We start from the raw sequence: 20414 nt of genomic DNA, 5'->3' as shown, positions 1-20414 counted from the left end.
CTTGTAAATCTTTTCTGAACCCTTTCATGTTTCACAACATCTTTCTGATAGGAAGGAGACCAGAATTGCACGCAATATTCCAACAGTGGCCTAACCAATGTCCTGTACAGCCGCAACATGATCTCCCAACTCCTGTACTCAATACTCTACCCAATACAGGAAAGCATACCAAACGCCTTCTTCACTATCCTATCTACCTGCGACACCACTTTCAAGGAGCTATGAACCTGCACTCCAAGGTCTCTTTGTTCAGCAACACTCCCTAGGACCTTACCATTAAGTGTATAAGTCCTGCTAAGATTTGCTTTCCCAAAATGCAGCAGCTCGCATTTATCTGAATTAAACTCTATCTGCCACTTTTCAACCCATTGGCCCATCTGGTCCAGATCCTGTTGTAATCTGAGGTAACCCTCTTTGCTGTCCACTACACCTCCAATTTTGGTGTCATCTGCAAACTTACTAACTGTACCTCTTATGCTCGCATCCAAGTTAGAAGATAGATCGAGAGAGAGAGAGAGAAAAGAGAGAAAGAAGGTTCTTAGCTGAGCAAAGACAGAGAGAAGAAAGGGAGAGAAAGAGAGAGAGAGAGAAGTAAGGGAGATAGAAAGGAGAGAATGGAAAAAAGAAGGGAGAGAAGGTCCATAGCTGAGCAAGAAGAGAGAAAATTTGAAATTGAGACATTGTGACTTAGTCAGCGAAGTCAAGTTAACAGGATGGAGATTAAAAGAAAAGGTAGTGATATATACAAATATGTCAAAACTCAGCCACATTTTGATGAGAAAGATGTTGAAGCCTTCTTTATTTCATTTGAAAACTTGGCTCGGCAGATGGAGTGGTCCAAGGATTTATGGATAATGCTAGTTCAGACTAAACTGGTAGGCAGAGCTAGTGAGGTATTTGGTATGCTGTCAGATGAGGTGCCAAGAGATTGGGAAGAGGTTAAGCAGGCTATTTTAAGTACATATGAATTGGCACTAGAAGTATATCGATAGCAGTTCATAAGCACAAAGAAGGAACCGGGTCAGACTTATGTTGAGTTCAAAAGAATTATACATGGTCATTTTGATCAATTGGTGCGTGCTTTGAAAATAGATAGGACCTTTGAGGCTCTAAGAGAGATTATTCTGCTGGGTGAGTTTAAAAACTCACTTCCAGAGATAGTAATAATTCACATGGAGGAACAGAAGGTTTAGGAAGTGAGAAGGGCAGCAGAATTAGCAGATGAGTACATGTTGGTGCATAAGACAAGCCTCCGGCCAGAATTTTATCCTGTGAGGGATAGAAGTTGGGAGAAGGGGAGATCCTACACTTCAAAAGCAAGAATAGAGAGAAGTGGTAAGTATTTACCACAGGATTAAAAAGAAGCCCAAGAGGGTAGAAAGGAGATGAAAGGCCTCCGGTGTTTCCACTGTGGTAAAGTGGGACACGTGAAGTCACAGTGCTGGTCATTAAAGAAAGGCACTGTTCTAAAGGTGTGGTTAAACAAGCTAAGCCAGTGGCATTAGTGAAGGTAGTAAAAGAGACCCCAAGAAGAGCCAAGGAGCTGCAGGAGAGTGCACAGCCTAAGCAGGGGTTGGGTATGGAGTTAGTACTTGACTTCTACAAAGAATTTGCCTCTGTGAATAACATTTACTCAGAAAGAACAGGGGAAGAAGGACAAGAAATTATAATTTTGAGAGATACAGGATCTAACCAGTCACTGATAGGAAGGGATGAGCTAATATGCACTCTTTCTGATCTGTTACTCGAGAATGTGGTAAATTGTAGGATAGATGGACAGAAATTTAGCATTGCCCTATGTAAGATCAGGTTGGAGTGCCAACTTAAGACTGGGGAAGGTACTGCGGGAGTGATTGACAAAGTGTCAGTTTCAGGAATTCAGTTTGTTCTTGGGAATGATTTGGCAGGATCCAAGGTGGGAATGACACCTCTTGTTTTGGAGAAGCCCAAGGAAGACCAAGAAACTGAGGACTTAAAACAGCACCTTAGTTGCCAATTCCCACATTTGAAGAATCTTTCATGTGGGTTATAATTGATTGTGTAGGTCCCCTCCCGAGAACTAAAAGTAGGAACCAGTACTTGTTAACTGTAATGGATGTGTCTGGAGGTGATTCCATTACGGAGTATCACGACAAAAAACGTAGTAGAGGAGTTAGGAGTTTTCTTCACATGGTATGGGCTACCCAGAGAGATTCAGTCAGACCAAGGATTTTACTGCTGAGATGTTTAAGGAGGTTATGATTAGCTTAGGTATACAGCACTTTAAATTCAGTGCATATCATCCTGAATCCCAAGGAGCTTTAGAAAGGTGGCATCAGACCTTGAAGACCATGTTGAGAGCATACTGTCAGGATTACCCGAATGACTGGGATAAAGGTATTCCCATTCGTATTGTTTGCCATTAGAGATGCCCTTCAAGTTAATATTTGGGCACAAAGTGAGAGGTCCTTTGAAATTATTTTTTTTTTAATTTACAGCACTCAAGTCAGAGAGCTCACACTTTGATTATGTATTGGAGGTGAGGGAGAGACTAAATCGAGTGGGTAAGTGAACTAAACAGCACCTAAAGAGGGCACAGTGTAGAATGAAGTAGGTGGCAAATAAAAGCTCTGAGACGCGGACGTTTTCCTGAGAGGATGACATGTTAGTACTGTTACCAATGACAGGTGATCCCTTCAAAGCCGAGTTTAGTGGTCCCTATCAAATTGAGAAAAAGTCAAGTCAGGTGAGCTTTAGTAAAGATGCCAGATAGAGAAGAAAGATATCAGGTATGTCATGTGAACGTGTTGAAACCTAGAGAGAAAGAGAAGAAACAGGTGTTAGTTACTGCCCCTCAGAGTGAGGAATCAAATCCAGATGATGTGGATTTTGAGGTACCGCAAAATTGATTAAAAATTGAAGAAGTCCTTGAAGAGTGGGATAGGTTAATAAGCTATGTCTCAGGAGCATAGAACACAGTTGAAAGATTTTTTTACTCCAGTATAAGGACATATATAAGAATCAAATAGGGAGGACTAATGCTATTGTACATGAAGTAGATGTAGGGAATGCTGCTCCAATAGAACAACACCCTTATCGGCTTAATTGTTCCAAAGCCAGATAGGTCCAGATGGAGGTGGAGGCCAAGCTCTATGAAGACATCTTCGAACCAAGCCAGAGCAAGTGGAGTTCGCCGATCGTCTTAGTTCTCAAACCAGACAAGACTCAACAATTCTGCGTGGAATATTGGAAAGTCAATGCCATTACAAAATTGGACTCATATCCAATTCCTAGATTGGAGGACTTTATCGAGAAAGTCAGACAAGTCAGTTACATCACCAAGTTAGACTTAATGCATGGTTACTGGCAGGTAGTTTTATCAGAGACAGTGAAAGACAGTTCTGCATTTGTAACCCCAAATGGGCTATATCTGCTTAAAATTATGCCTTTTGGAATGAAGAATGCACCCACCACATTCCAAAGAGTCATGAACAGACTTGTGGCTGGGTTATAACTGTGCAGTCTATTTGGACGATGTAGTGATCTTTAGTAAATCCTGGAAAGATCACATGGTACAGTTGGCAGAGCTCTTTGAACGACTATGAGAAGCAAAACTGGTGATAAACTTAATTAAAACTGAATTCACGAAAGCAGAGGTGACATTCTTGAGACATAAGATCGATCATGGAAGGTTGACCCCACAGAACGCAAAGACAAAGGCCATCGAGGAATTTCCATGACAAAACTTGAAGAAAGAGGTGCGTCGATTCTTAGGACTCAGTGGATTCTATCAGAAGTTTGTTCCAAATGTCAGCAGTGTAGTGGCACCGTTAACTGATTTGCTGAAGAAGAACACAAAGTTTTGGTGAACAGAACAATGCCAGAAGGCATTCAACCATTTGAAATCAATATTAACCACCAAACCAGTTTTACCTACACTAAACTTTTCAAAACCTTTTAAAGTTGCCATCAGTGGATTTGGAGCTGTACTCCTGCAGGAAGATGAGGATGGGATTGAACTGCCAATTGGTTACTTTTCAAACAAGACCAACATCCACCAGAGGAAATACTCCACAATCGAAGAGGAACTATTGAGCTTGGTACTGGCTTTACAACATTTTAATGTGTATGTCATGAACAATGTGTCGGAGACAGGTGTATATGAATCACAATCCTGTTATATTCTTAGAACACTTTAAAGACATGAAGATGAGACTATTTCATTGGACTCTTACATTACAGACTTTTAATATAAAAATTGTACATGTTGCGGGTCGTAAGAAGGTAATCACAGATGCGTTAACGCAGATTTAACTGATAAAGTTTAGATGAGATTTGTCTTTATTTAATGTTATATACATATGTATAGTTGTATGGGAAGAAGTTAAGGTGAACTTAGATTAAAGTTATCTGTATGTTAGGGTAATGTGCTTAAAGAGTAGAAAAAAATTGAAGCCATCTTTTCATTATGGTGGTTCATTTTTTCTTAAAGAGGGAGGTGTTATGAAGATGTGGATATACTGTACCTTTAAGAGAGTTAAAAGCTAGCAGAACTACCTGCCACAGCACCATATGTTCTGAACAAGATATAATGTAACATTTGGTCAACAATTCGATTAGATGCTTGCCTAGAGATGATAAAACAAATTCAAATTCAGCCAATAAGTTTAAATTATACACAGAAAAACCAAACTCCAATCAATTTGTATATTGACAATCTTAAAAGCCAATGACACAATCCATTGCTTTGGTGGTATAATACTGGGGAAAACCGTTCATTGTGACGAGAACTGCCAAACCCCCAACATCTTCAGATTGCCCAGAGAATAGCTCTCTTAAAGGTATCTTTATTGATCAGAGACCTGTGATCCATAAGAAGAAGAAAAGAAGACTGAGGAAGATATAGAGAAGAGTGGACATCTGGCTTTGAAAATTTGAATTTTTGGTAAACCTTAATTGGGGGTTTCATCGGACTAGTATTATAGAAGGGGAAGGTAAAAGATAGGTTAGAGGAAGGAGTTGTAAGTAGTTATTAGTTAATTATTTTCTGTTATACTTTAAGAAATAATATTGTTAATTTTTACTTTAAATAGCTCTTGGCCTCTTGAACTTTCACAGTTTACTGGACGGGGTAAATCTTTTCTGTGTTGCTGGTTTAAATTAAGCAGGAGGGTTTACCCCATGACATAACAACTTTCCTTTGTAACATCAAGGTTACTCTTCTGTAGTGGAGTTGATAGATTTTGAACAGATCTAGTAAATCAAAACTGTGCATTCACATGACACTGTGGGCCTGGCATATCCTTCACTCTCCCATTATGATCAAGTTAGAAGATCAATTCTTCTTCAATGAAAAATGCAGGAGGGCATTCCAGGAGCAGCACCAGGCAGATCTAAAAATGAAGTATCAACCTGGTGAAGCCACAACACTACTACTGGGTGCCACACCAGATAATCAGCTTGCAATAAACAAATGTAAGTGATCTCGCAACTCGTGAATCAGATTTAAGCAGTGCAGTTCTGCCTCACTCAGCCAAGAATTATGGAGGACAATTAAACAACCAACAAGAGAAGTGGGTCCACAAAGAACTCCATTCTCAATGCTGGCAAAACTCAGCATGTCAGTGCAAAAGATGACGCTGTACCTTTGCAACCATATTGAGCCACAAGTTCTGAATGGATGATCCATCTCAGCTTCACCCTGAGGTCTCCAGCACTATATACTGCAGTCTTCAGCCAATTACGTTCACCCCATATGATATTAGGAAACTGTTGGAGTCATTAGATACCGCAAAGGCTATGGGTCCTGACAATAGTCCGGTAACGATCAATTCTGGCAGTTATACCAAAGGCTTGTGCTCCAGAATTAGCTGTGACCCTAGCCAAGCTGTTCCAGTACAGCTATAACATTGGTATCTCCCCAGAAATGTGAACAATCTCCCAGCTATGTCCTGTACACAAAAACAAGTTCAACTTAGCCAACTACTGCCCTGCAACTCTGCTCTATACCATCAGCAAAGTGATAAAAGGTATCATCAATAGTGCTACCAAGCTGTACTTGCTCAGCAATGACTTGCTCAATGATGCTCAATTTGGGTTGCGCCAGGGTTGCTTAGCTGCTAACCAAATTACGGCCTTTGTTCAAACCTGGATAAAAAGGGTTGAACTCCAGAGATGATGTGACAGTAACTGCTCTTGATATCGTAACATGTTGTGATCAAGTTTGGAATAAAGGGATCCTTGTAAAACCAGTGTAACTGACTGGAATAATACCTAGTACAAAGAAAGACACTTATGCTTCCATTGGAAGTCAATCATTCTCGTTACAGCACAGAAGGATTCAGCCCATTGTATTTCTGTCAGCTCTTCAAGTGCAATTCAGACGATCTCGCTCTGCTGCTCCTTTCTCTTAGCTCTGCAAATAGTTTCAATTCAGAACCTTATTGTATCTCCTTCCATTATAACCTCAGGTATTCCACTCAAAACCATTCCACTTGTTCTGTTAAAAAAAAATCACTTTTTCTCATGTCACAGCTGTTCAACAGGTTTCCTGTCACTCCAATAACTTTATACTCAGTCTAGTGGTGGCACGGTGGTGCAGTAGTTAGCACTGCTGCCTCACAGTGCCAGGGACCCAGGTTCAATTCCCACTCGGGCAACTGTCTGTGGAGTTTTCACATTCTCCCCGTGTCTGTGTGGGTTTCCTCCCACAGTCCAAAGATGTGCAGGTTAGGTGAATTGGCCATGCTAAATTACCCATAGTGTTAGGTGTGGGGGAATGGGTCTGGGTTGATTGCTGTTCAGAGGGTCAGTGTGGATTGGGCCAAAGGGCCTGTTTCCACACTGTAAGTAAATCTAATCTTACCTTTTCCCTTTGATTCCATGGGCTTCAACAATCTTACAGAGAAACTCTGCTTCACACCTCATTCTATAATGAATCTTCTGATTGGGGGATGGGAGTGATATCAATAATTAATGATTATTGAACCAAATACAAGTAAAGTTCTTACAATTTTCAGATATATGGTACATAATTGTCAAGGTAAACTTTTAAAAATTGTTTTACAAGAAGTTGAATACATTTTCATTTGCTTTCAGGCTACAGAGATGGATGGAACTCAAGACAGCCATGTAACTCTTCTCAGAGCCCTCCTCACTGAAAAAGACGAGGATCTCAATCAGCTCAACAAAGAAATGAAGAAACTTCAGCTCATCAACAAGCAACTATTAGAGGAACAATGCTTGGGAATGTCAACAAATAAAAGATTTCAGGACAAGGTAATTTTTCATTTATTGATTTCTAATGTATAGCTGTGTAAATAAGAACTTCATATGTGTGGAGAAGATATCATTTTAAGACATTAAAAATCCACAGGATATGCATTTTATACTTTCTAAATGCATCAGAGTTAAATAAATTCAAAATAATGAAATATTAGTATCTCATATTACTGTTCAATCTTAATGGGGAGTGCATATATTCTGTTTCAAATAGCTAGTTGATGAAGGATAAGACTGGAGTCAATCTTTATTCAATTATACATTAATTTACAGAGTGAAACATTATAAACATCCATTTGCTAACTCAACCACCCAGTTGCAGTAAGTGTCTCCTCAAATGTGCGTAATTGAAACCACTTCCTTCTCCAAAAAATCACTCAATGTGAAAATTCACTTCTGTGATATATATTGGATACCAAGTGGAATAGCTGGTGGATTATTCACCACATATTCCCTTCCCATTTACATTGTTATGCCCAGAACTTGCCAATTTATTATGGCTCCCAATGAGATGTCCCAAATTGTCAAACTCCTGGGTGAAGAGGGTTAAACTAGCTCCACTCCTTTATTCTATTGCCTCACTTGGTTGCAACAAGATTAGTTTAAAAATAGATCCCTTTTCTTGTGGATATCTTTCTCCTCCTAAACTAACTTGGATTTAAAAAGAGCCAATGTATTCCAGTCTTTCTTCAGTTAATACAAGAGTGAGCTTATTACTTAAATTGAAACTGGATTTTTAACTCCTGTCCTGTTGCATTCTGCAAAAGGGAAAACAAAAACTGTGTTTGTAGTTTGGAACATAATCAGAAGAGGTAGCTTTCTGTAGGATGGGGGAATCATCACTTCCTTGTTTGCTTTGTTGTCATGAAAGATCACAGTGCAGTCTAATTTGACTTGTCTCTTCCCCCTTCAACTTCTTGTCGCATTGTTAGGAATGACATTCCATGAGTCTTTCTTGCCAGATAGCCACTTAACTTTCACAGCCATTTTTAGTTTTATCAACTCTCTTTTAAAAAGCACATTCTGGAAATACAGGTAGAAAATGTTCACAACTTACTTCATGATTCTTACCTTGTCATTGCAATACTGAGTGGCTTTGAGGGGCCATTGGAAATGAGTCAGAACAAACTGTGCAAATTAGTTTGATGTGAATTAGCTGGTCTGCTTCTCCTGGGCCCTGCTAACCACTCCACTTGCTAACCTGTACATTTATATACCAGTGTTGAACTGGGGTGGACAAAGTTAAAAATCACACAACACCATATATCATTTCAGCTGCATGATGCTGTAATCTTTTGCTATAAATTCAGTGTCTTATGATCCTGTTCCACTGTTACGTCATGAAGGAGCAGCGCTGCAAAAGCTAGTGCTTCCAAATAAACCGGTTGGACTGTAACCTGGTGTTGTGCAATTTTTCACCTAGATCCGTACATTGGCACCTGTCTCCTATTCGACCCCAACCTCACCACGCTAGGCGCACACTCTCATTTTGCTCTGCAAAAGGTTACAAAGAAAGGGTATGTAGTGTTTCAGAAAGAATGGCAGGTGGGAAATGCCATCTGGTGCCAATAAATTTACTTGGGTGGTACAGAAAAGTGATGTACTCCAACAGACTGCTAGTGATGAGGAGTAATCAGTTGATTTATGAAGATGAGTTTCAATATTATGAGATTCAAGAATTCTGATATGGCATTACCAAAATCATTGTATCACAGGCTACCTGTGTAGTCATGGAATAACTACATTTCAAGTATAGCCTTACTGTACCTGGCTAAACAAGTAAGAATGATTGCTGTTTGCATACTCCTCAAAAACAAAGGTTTCATTCGGTTGTACAGCCAAAAACTTAAATCAAAAATGAATGTGAGTGACATGAAAAATAAAGGTTTGCATTTATTTTGAACTTTATGAGTAGGTTTAAAATTACATGCAATTTTATACTGATTTACAATTATAATTGCAAGGCTTGTTTGTCCCATTGAAAGAACACAACATTCAAACTATAACATTACAGCATAAGCTGAAGAGTATTAATTGGCTATGCTACACCTGTGACAAAGAATTACTCCACAACAAAAAGGAAGCTTTTATTGTACTTAAACACTTAGGAGTTGAACAAATTACAAGCTTCAAACCAGAGGTATTGTATTGTCAGCTCTTAACTGGACCTTCTCAATAATCAGAAAGAGAAGTAAAGATAATCAAGATAAAGCATTGTTACCCATTGAGGTCACTCATATATTCAGTAAGTAGCTGCATCACTGTCATCTTCAATAGGATATAGGGGTGAGGGGCTAAGTACTTACCTATTTCAGACTTTCAGAAGACAATTTGCAATTGAAGTTCTTTGTTAAAAATCACACAACACCAGGTTATAGTCCAACAGGTTTAATTGGAAGCACACTAGCTTTCAGAGCATCGCTCCTTCATCAGGTGATAGTGGAGGGTAATTCTGTGTGTTAGGATTGAGCCCTCCACTACCACCTGATGAAGGAGTGACGCTCCGAAAGTTAGTGTGCTTCCAATTAAACCTGTTGGACTATAGTGTTGTGTGATCTTTAACTTTGTACACACCAGTCCAACACCGGCATCTCCAAATCAGAAGTTCTTTGTGGCAGACTCCATCCACAATTTTGTGATACAAACCAGCAAAGGCTGTCTAGCTAGTGATCTTTAGTATTATGGAGGAATACTGCTACCTATATATTCTGTTCTGGAACAGATCAACACCGCCTCCCCCCAAAAAATAAATAGATTAAGAAGATAGCCTAGACCCAAACCTTTTCTTAATTTTAAAGGCAAGTGAAAAGCATAGTGTTCTGAATGTGATTTGTTTGGTCAAACTACCAGGCTTGAAGTAAAGCACCCTTTATTCTTACACTAGAGGTAGAATACAGACAAAATAAGAAATCCCATAAACACACCTTTGGCAGGTGCAAATTCAGTAAAATAGATTGTCTCACATGCAACATTTCTCCAGTCCAGGAGGAAAGAATATCATGAGAAAATTCTGAGAGAAAGAGAAAGAGAGAGAACTCAAGCCTTTTGCTCTAGCAGGGAAAGATATATAGCAGCATCAACACCGTAACAGCTACTGAAAACTAAACTAGAATCCTGGTTCTGTGAGAGATTGAGCACCCACTCATGCTTCTTTTGTTAGCTCAAAGCTAACTACATTGCTGGGCTCAGAGCAGATAGCTAGTTTCCAAGTTTACACAACTGTTTACAAAAAGAAATGACAGAACAAATCCTTATTAATTCAGATGGAAAACCTGCTGCCCTGTTGGAGAAATAATATTTCTGGTAGTCTGTTTGTCAGAGAACTGCCTCTAGGCATCTAAGCCATGAAGAGAATTTGAATTGTCAACTATCTCCATTGTTTGCTTTTCCCAGAAGTGGAAAAAGAAGAACCTGATAGGTGAGAACAGGAATGAACCAAATAGCCTCTTGCTCTTATATTCGGTCTGCTCATGGCCAATATTCTAGCTCAACTCCACTTTCCTGCACAATTCTCATATTCCTTGATTCCGTGAGAAGAATTATATCTGTCACAGCTATAAATTATACCTAGTAATGGAGCATCAATTTAGCCTGGGGACAAGCAATTCCAAAGTTTCGCAACTCACTGAGTGAAGAAATTCCAATTCCTTATTTTGAAACTGGGTTGCCAGCTTCACGAGTGACCTTCAAAGTTTTGTCTATCTGAAAGATATCACCTTTCAATTTTGCTAAACTCCAGACAGCAGTCATAGGACAATCCTTTCATCCCACGGAGCAACCTAGTGAACCTTCAATGTGCACAAATGTATCCTTCCTTAAGTATGGAGGCCAAAACTGCATAGACAGAACTCCAGCTGTGCTCTTGCAAAAGCCCAATACAGCTGGAACAAGACTTCCTTATTGTTGTATTTTGTTGCCCTTGCAGTAAGCTTTCATAATTGTTTGCTGCACCTGGAATAAGACCTCCATCCAAGTCAACCAAGAGGGGATACATTGCCAGGGCACCAATGCCACCACGGCCCTGAATTTCCTCACTTCTGGCTCTGGTAATATCTGCAGAACCTCACAATCTGCTGTTGACAAATACATTCCCAGGCGACCAATGCCAGGATCACCACTTTACCATTGACAGTAAGAGCCAGAGGACTCACACATTAGTTGCAATGACTAGATTCCCACAGGATCAGGACTCATAGAAATTCAAGGCACCTTCAAATCAATGAGAAGTATCTGTCAATTGAATTCCGCTCCATCGATGTTCAACTGATATGTGACTGCTGGAAAGTTTCCATGCATGTCTGTGCAAGGTAAACTGAAAACTGCCACAGGTCTCCAAAGCTCCAAACAGAACTAGTGTGTGACTCCTTAGAAATGAAGGCCATCTTCTAAGAATATTGTTGATGGTGCTACTTGGGTGTCGTACCACTAATGCAGAGGAACGTTATAACCAGAGCTACATGGCCACAAAGGCAGCCAATCAGCTGAAGATGCAATTCAGGAACCGGGCAGATCTGGAGCATCCTCTATTCTGTGCCACCAAGGGTATTGAGAATGAGGTGGCCTGCTGTGCCTTGCAGATGGAACTACAGAAGGTGCAAAGTGCAGACTAATTAGCATTCTCAAAGGATGGGGAGCTAGATGTCCTCAGGGAGCCCACAGCCACTCACTAACCATAAGAAACCTCATATAGACCCACTCCAGCGATTCAGATGAGCTGAGTACATGCTGCCTTACAATGCAACAATGCTGAACTCGCTGCCTGGTCCCCACTGCTGTCGTCCCCTCTTTCAACACATTCCCACAATCAATAATTCCTCCAACTCATGCAAATCTTTTGCTCAGCTTCTACTTTGGTTTGTACAATTGTCTTCAAGACTGAGCATTGTGTGAAAGGCAACAGGCAGCAAGTTGATGACTGGACAATGGAGAATTCTCCATTGTGCTATTGCCCTGTGGCATCAGCAGAGTTAGAGGGATGCTGCTCATTGAGCTGCTCTGACAGATTTTGCTGCAGACATCTTGTGGGGTTTCTCAGGATCCTGCTAAAAGACAGTCCACCTGTATAGGCACAGGCTCAGTTGCTGGGCCAGGAGGCAGTTTGTGGGAATTTGAGTGGCTGGGCAAGGCATGAAAAATGGTAACAGCTTGAACAGAATCCTCACTTCCATGTGCCCTTTCTCCACCTACTCTCTCATGGTCCACCTGCGAGCCAAGAACTGAAGACAACCATTAACAATGGAGACATGGTGTCTCCTAGATAACTGGTTAGGCATTCTGCAACCCTGCTGCAGCAATCAGAGTGCTTAATGTCAGAGGGATCCTCCAATTCTAATGCCTCTTTTTGGTGTTGAGCTCATTTTAGATTAGATTTTAGATTACATTACAGTGTGGAAACAGGCCCTTCGGCCCAACAAGTCAACACCGACCCGCCGAAGCACAACCCACCCATACCCCTAACCTAACACTACGGGCAATTTAGTATGGCCAATTCACCTGACCTGCACATCTTTGGACTGTGGGAGGAAACCGGAGCACCCGGAGGAAACCCACGCAGACACGGGGAGAACGTGCAAACTCCACACAGTCAATCGCCTGAGGCAGGAATTGAACCCCAGACTCTGGCACTGTGAGGCAGCAGTGCTAACCACTGGGCCACCGTGCCGCCCACCGTGCCGCTCTTCTCTCCTGCAATGAAACAGTAGGTAGTGAGTGTGAGAAATGAAAAGTTTTGAGATAAGCGAGCATTGTGATGATGTGAGATGGATAAATTATCAATAAGTTGAGACAAAAGTGTCAGTGTTGGCTATTCAGATGTGGATGTGGTAAAGTGTCAAAGCAGACAAATATGTGAAGCTGCAGGGTGTGGTTGTCTCAGGTGTGCTGTATGGGAATTCAGAGTGTGTGGGCTGATGCTTGAGAGATGCTATGCATCTTTCGTACACTAGTGTGATCATTGAACCTCTTGAAGAACTGAACTGCGCTTCAAAGACCACACTCCTGCCTCTCTGTTTTAACTAATTTCAGTCAACCACCTGATGAAGAAGCAGCGCTTCGAAAGCTAATGCCTCCACGTAAACGCATTGGACTATAACCTGGTGTTGTGTGATTTTTAACTTTGTCCGCCCCAGTCCAACACCGGCATCTCCAAATCAGGCTTTGTAAGCCTGGCCTTTTTCACACTGAACAGTCCTTGGGTTTGGATACTCACAATCACAGTATAGCATTCAGCGAAACAAAAGACAGACAAGGGAGGACCTTGTGGGTGTGGAATCTTTGAATCTTCTGACTGGTAGAGTCCCTCTAAAAGAGACTCTTCACTTGAGCAGTTAAAGTGAGTACTGGTTAGCTCAGGTGGCTGAATAGCTGTTTGTAATGCAGAGTAATGCCAATAATGTGGGTTCAATTTCCACACTGCATGAAGGATTCTCTTTCTCAATCTCTCCCCTTGCTTGAGGCATGCTGACCCTTAGGTTAAACCATTACCAGTTATCTTTCTCTAAGTTCAATGGTCTGGTAGGATTATGAAAGCTTTACCTTATGTTCAAGTTCAACCCAAAACTTGCATTCATAAGAACATGAAAGAATGGAGCTGGAGTGGGCTGACTGGCCCCTCGAGCCTGCTCTGCCTTCAATACGATCATGGCTAATCTTTTCATGGACTCCACTTATGCCTGCTCACCATAACCCTTAATTCCTTTACTGTTCAAAAATCTACCTTTGCCTTAAAGATATTCATCGAGATGGCCTCAACTACTTCACCAGGCAGGGATTTCCAAAGAGGAATTCAGAGGATAACACGTGAGGAAAACTCAGTAATAAGAAATGAAGGCTGGATATGTAGATGTCAGGGAGAGAGAGAGCTTTGTCTTATGCACTACACAATATCAATAAAATCTTCACCTATGTGCAGGAACCCTAAAATACATAAACCAATAAAAGGAACCCAACAAGATATTACTTTAAGTGGTCAAGTGTTTTCCCCAATTGCATATTAATCATTCCAAAGCCCCTTTATAGAGAAAACTGTCTGGATAGACATTTTAATCAACCTGATTAGTTATGACAGACCTCTTGAGCAGATGAGACTTGAACCTAAGCTTTCTAGCCCAGAGGTAGGGACATCACCACTTTGCCACAAGAACCCTGAGAACTGTCTATGTACAGTTGAATTGTTGAACGCCCTTGTCCCAGCGGTTAAACTACAGCATCTTTGCATGAAAATTTTAGCAAGCAGTTGAACATTTCAATATTGCTTGTTTTAAATATGCTGCATCAGTGTGGTTGATATTGTAGAACATTACAAAGGATTTACTTTAACTTAAGCATTATTATTCTTAAATCATTATTCTTTAGTGGTGCTCTTTTGATTTACAAATTACATTAGTCAACTTATTATAAAACAAATAGTCATCTACTTTTTCATGCTTTGGTTATAACGAAACACCTCACCATGGTAATTGCAATAACCCTTGCAAGCAGTGGGAAAAGGTCAAGTAATTATACACCATGAGTTGTCACATGATTAAATGTCACATCATAAAATGTCCAGACACGGGTCAAACTACAATTGGCAACTCTACCTCAATTACGTAACTACAAGAAGTGATAAGATTAAATATTCAGTTTTCATTTAGCTACAGAGTCTGTGTTTTTTAAAAAGTCTTATTAAATGCTTGACTTCAAACAAATAACAAAATTCAGATCATGGAACTGATAAATCCCATCAGTTGCAACGATGAGGCCCAAAGCAGCACAAACCCAACTGTTACCATAGTGATGTGGTTGGTGCAGCAAAAGCTAGATTAAGCAACCTGGATATGTGCCAGAAGTCTTAAAGCAATATCAGCAACTGCCACATGAAAGCTCAGCAATATAATATTCAACTTTAAAGCAATATATCATTGCAGATAAACTCAATGAATACTTCTAAGGTGGAATGTTCACCTAAGGTGGAATGTTCACCTTTCCTAATAAGTTATCACTTTCTAATAAGAAAACACTTACCCCATCTGTCATACAAAAGGTTAAGCCACAGTGTAACACATAAAGACAAGGAAGATCCCGATTCTGATGGCTGGTATGCAACACTTTAGCTGATCTTACCTGATTGTGGAATTAAAGTAATAAACCTCAACATTTGAATTGAGGAAGGATTTCTGCTCCTGAATGCTATGTAGCATTTTCTTGCCAGAAGTAGGTCTTGATAGGTGTAGACTCATCCATGATACTTTCACAATGTTATTGAGTCTGGAAATCAAGGCACAGGCAAACATAATTGAGGTGTTAATGTCCTTTCAGACTCAACCAACGGCCAGTAATTTTCACCTGTGAAAGGGAGAAAATTGGAAGAAAAAGCACTGAATCATGAAATTTTATTTAAAATTAATAACAAAACCAAACAGCAAATATATTACAAAATGACTGACCTGTACTTTTATGGGATGGGGAAGGTGGTTATCACCCATAAAAATGGTTGTAACTCCAGGTTACTGGGATGTATAGATTAGAATTAGAATCCTGACACCGGGGTCTGTTACTCAAGATTTCACCACAGGTTATACAGCAATGAGTCCTGAAGTCAATCATCATTGAAATCAGTGAGAATTTCAACTTTCCTGCTCCCACATCACAATGAGAAACTCCACTAAAAACTTACAAATGTAACTGGGCTTTTAATTTTCGCATTAGTAAGAAAAACACTTGATGAACAACAGACCTGGATCTAAGAAACTAATTTTATATATGTGGGCAATTTATCAGGTGTTAGAACATTTTTAAAACAATTAAGTGTTTTCCAACATATTTTATCTCCACTCCCATGTGTATGCCTCAGTCGTTAAGAAGATGTGTCAGCAAGGCTTGTCCAAATGCACAGGGAGGAACAGGCCGGTATGTGGAGGCAAAGACTCTTGTCTGCACAGGCCTCTGGGCTACATGCTATGGGAACAGAGCTACCGCAAGCATGGGAATGTCCAATTTCCTCCATTGATAGATTGGTAGCTTACATGGAGAGCCAGTTCCAGCACCATTTGATGTGCTGTATATGCTACAGACCTGCACTCCATTTCCCCAACCATTGGCTCCCAGGACCAGAAGCATGCCGACATGGGGACGGGGAACAAGCCACACCGTCCAGATACTCTTTCCTCACAAGGAGGCAGGTCAATGCCTCGAGGCCTCCAGCCAGACGAGGAATCACAAATATCCCCCTCAGAAATTTCCTCTCAGGATACTCCAGAGGTGGCCTGGCCTTCCACCTCTAGCCTGCCTGCCCCCTTCTGACCTTCGCAAATTCAAGCTGGGAAGGGTCTACTTAGAGTCATAGAGATGTACAGCATGGAAACAGACCCATATCCCTCCAAATCTATCCTATTCATATACCCACCCAAATGCCTCTTAAATGTTGCAATTATACCAGCCTCCACCACATCCTCTGGCAGCTCATTCCATACACGTACCACCCTCTGCATGAAAAAGTTGCCCCTTATGTCTCTTTTATATCTTTCCCCTCTCACCCTAAACCCATGTCCTCTAGTTCTAGACTCTCCCACCCCAGGGAAAAGACTTTATCTATTTATCCTTTCCATGCCCCTCATAATTTTGTAAACTTCTATAAGGTCACCCCTCAGCCTCCGACACTCCAGGGAAAANNNCATACCAAATGCCTTCTTCACTATCCTATCTACCTGCAACTCCACTTTCAAGGAGCTATGAACCTGCACTCCAAGGTCTCTTTGTTCAGCAACACTCCCTAGGACCTTACCATTAAGTGTATAAGTCCTGCTAAGATTTGCTTTCCCAAAATGCAGCACCTCGCATTTATCTGAATTAAACTCCATCTGCCACTTCTCAGCCCATTGGCAACTTGCTTCTGTTTAGGAGACACTCAACATGAATGGGTCATCCAATCACAAATGCCCCACGGGTTATACATCTAAACCTCCAAAGTCCACAGGCTTCAGTGCTAAGCAGGCTCCCTCCACCTCAACTGCAGAACCTGGAATAACATTGAAACATTGTAGGAAGGAAAGACAGGGGCAAAAAAAGGGGCATTTTGTGGCATGTGTATATAAAGTCTTGCATTTGCATAGATGTTATTGGTTTTCATATCCATCAATTTGTTTGAGTCTGTGAATGTAACTGTGCCAGCATGATGCCGAACCTCACAGCCATTTAAGACGTGCAATGAATCGATGTGTATGTTGAGAGCCTGCTGTAGCAAGTGGAAGCAAGATGAACAAGGCAGAAAAAGGCAATGGGAGCTGTTGGCACCATTTCCTCTCTTGGTCAAACATCCCTATTCTTTCCCTGGTGCTTGTGTCCAAAGGTGCTGGTGCTAAATAATTGGTCAGCAAACTCTGGGGTAGAGAGGTGTACAGTGCACAGAGAATCAATGTGTTAGGATCTCCAGGGATTAGGCAGGTCACTGATCTCTGATCTGTACAGTGCATGGCTCTATTTTTAAAGGTATTTGTCATATAGAAGGTCTCACATTGGTGCTAACTCTTGCAGCTCCCTCCCCCACAGGTTGAGACACTGACCCTGTCCACCCCCAGTGTGGTTGCAGCCACTTTCTTTCCCATTGTGTAGTTTTGATTTCTAACATGATAAGGCAGCAGCAATTCATTGGGCAGTGACTTCCAGCCTCCGATCTAAGCCCCAGTCAATCCACATGAACCTGCACCTTCCAACCTCTCCCCCTTGTGTGTGTTGTAGGAGGTTCCCAGGTGTAGTCATATACTGTACTTCCACTGTCCACCAACCATTCCCTGGTTTCTCTGGACAGACTTAATGGCCTTATTGCAATCCAACCCCTCCAGTGACAATCAGACAGCCCTGGATAAAAAACTTTTTCACTTCAGGCTGCCTGGCACAGACAGTATGGGGCCTGAACAGATACCAAACTTTCAACTTGAATCAAAACCCATTCAGACATTCTCTTTACTGTCAGAAAACCAATTGACCTCAAAGGCAATGCCAGAAACACAATGGCAAGCACAGATTTTGTGTGAAAATAAGGGACCCACAATCAGAATAATTGCAGGCCTCAACCTCACCTGAGGTAGTGATACCCACAGCTATTCGTCAGATGGGTTCCAAGGAGCTAACCCAGAGAGCATTCGAAAGGTGGTGATCCCTGGCAGCATTCCAAAGAGCTATCCCCAGAAATGTTCCTATGAGCCAGCAGTTAACTCCAGTGGCTGTTTCCAAGAGCTATCTCCAGAACAAGAAACCCGACAGCAATTCTGAGAGCTATCAAACGCAGGCCTTTTCTGAACCAGGGGAACCAACAGCAACTGACAATGACCAGCGGAACGAAGAACGCCAAATTCCAAAAATCACTGACCCAACTGATACCACAAAGCCTCAGGCATGTGGTGAACACTGGCCTACAAAACCTGCCTGACAGTAAGGAACACCATATACTTACCTGCTAGATCTACTCCACATCCTACTGCATTAATGGACTCAACCCAGACTGAAGGCATACACAGTCCAAAGTTTCCTTTCAGGTATAGCAAGCAGGAATAGCCTTTTGTACTTCAAAATCAGTGGTGAGTTTAAACTCATGACACCCAAAGTTTCCAACTTCACTAACAGGGAGGGAAAGGGGGGTGGTGACAGTGCATGGGGCTCTCGCCTGACTAAAGTTTCTTTGATTAAAACTGTTTAGATTCTAATAGTGTTTAATCTGTTTAATTTAATAATGTATTTAATTACTGTCCTCTGTATAATTGAGAATGTTAAATTCAGTTTAGTACTTTTACCTGTATTTCTTGTATTACACTTAGCTTTTCTATTTAAATAAACACAGAGATTCTTTTGCCCTTAAACTCCCATCTACCGCTGTCTTCATTTCACATTCCCAAATAAGTCCAGTGTGTAGAACCTGAGATCTGGTGGTGATTTGAATCACCTAAAATCAGTAAATTACTGATTGCAAACCAGAACCATACAGATGTGCTCCTATGTCTGCCTATACGTTTACTGCAAGCGTTTTCTGTGGAGGCAGTTGAGATTATTAATCTGGATTCGCCATTAGGCCGTGATTTGTGATTTGCTGAGATGATCTGAACAAAAAAATAAAGCTTTGACCCTTAATTTTATTATGCTGAACAGGCCCAATTATAAAATTATTTATCTGGCCAGTTTGCTGGCATGGAATTGTCCTAATATTTTCATTGAAGATTAATGCCACTTGATAAATAATTCATGACCTTGGATTTAAATTAAAACATTCAAATACGTGAAATTAGTGAATAAATGCATTACATGCAATTTTTAATTTTTAATTGTGCTTTTTTTTATTGTTCAAACTACTTAGACTAACAAAGCTCTTGAAAACAAGGTAAAAGGAGACACAACTGATTCTAATCACACTGCACCCGTAGTGCTACAACAAAGAATCGGTAAGATTCCCTTCCATTTATTCCATATATGATCCAGTTTAAAACTTTAAAAGGAGCATCTCATTGACTACTTCAGTTCTGACCAATATTAGCGACAGCATACTGACTGAGTCACAGCTTATCTTTGTTTTAGCATGTATAACATGTTAAAATGTTTCAAAATTGTGAGGACCTTTTTGGCAAGTCATAGAAGGAGAAATCAAGAATGATGATTTAAAAAAACCAGCATCTTAAAAGAGGAGAGTTACAGAGGCTGAGAGTTTTTAGGAGGGAATTTCCTTCAGGAATATGAAAGCACAACTACTACAGTTCAAACCAGGAATGCTTGAGGCTAACATTGGACCAGGTGCTTGAGCCTATACACAACAGAGTTGAGAAGGATGAGCAGTAATATTACATGTAAAGGTTTGAGTGTACTTGACAGAGAAGATGCTGAGAGGATGTTCTCCCTATTTAACAATCTAGAATGGGGACATAGTTTAAAAACAAGTTTCATTTAAGATTACAAATTTCTTCTTTTGGACATTTGTCAGCATTTGGAATTCTCTTCCACAGAGAGCACTTGAGGTTGAGACATTGAATATGATTAGAGTAGATTAATTTCCCTACAGTGTGGAAACAGGCCCTACGGCCCAACTAGTCTACACTGACCCTCCGAAGAGTAACACACTCAGACCTATTCCCCCTAACTGATGCACCTAACTAGTATGTGGAAGGTTTGTGTTAATTTTTTCAACTGCAAGA

General features: G+C 40.8%; 1 protein-coding gene across 1 annotated transcript in view; it reads left to right on the top strand.

Annotated features, from left to right (window-relative positions):
* LOC122555492 (centrosome-associated protein 350-like) overlaps positions 1-20414 on the top strand; it is a 60922-nt gene that overhangs the window by 11328 nt on the left and 29180 nt on the right. Inside the window, exons 2-3 of the mRNA XM_043701517.1 lie at positions 7078-7257; positions 19586-19670. Coding sequence (XP_043557452.1) covers positions 7078-7257; positions 19586-19670 — 265 coding nt within the window. The remainder of the gene's footprint in view (positions 1-7077; positions 7258-19585; positions 19671-20414) is intronic.

The sequence above is a fragment of the Chiloscyllium plagiosum genome, chromosome 12 (assembly GCF_004010195.1).
Source record: "Chiloscyllium plagiosum isolate BGI_BamShark_2017 chromosome 12, ASM401019v2, whole genome shotgun sequence".
NCBI classification, from domain to species: Eukaryota; Metazoa; Chordata; class Chondrichthyes; order Orectolobiformes; family Hemiscylliidae; genus Chiloscyllium; species Chiloscyllium plagiosum.
Note: the sequence above shows the minus strand (reverse complement) of the source record. Positions and strands in the feature narration are given on the sequence as shown.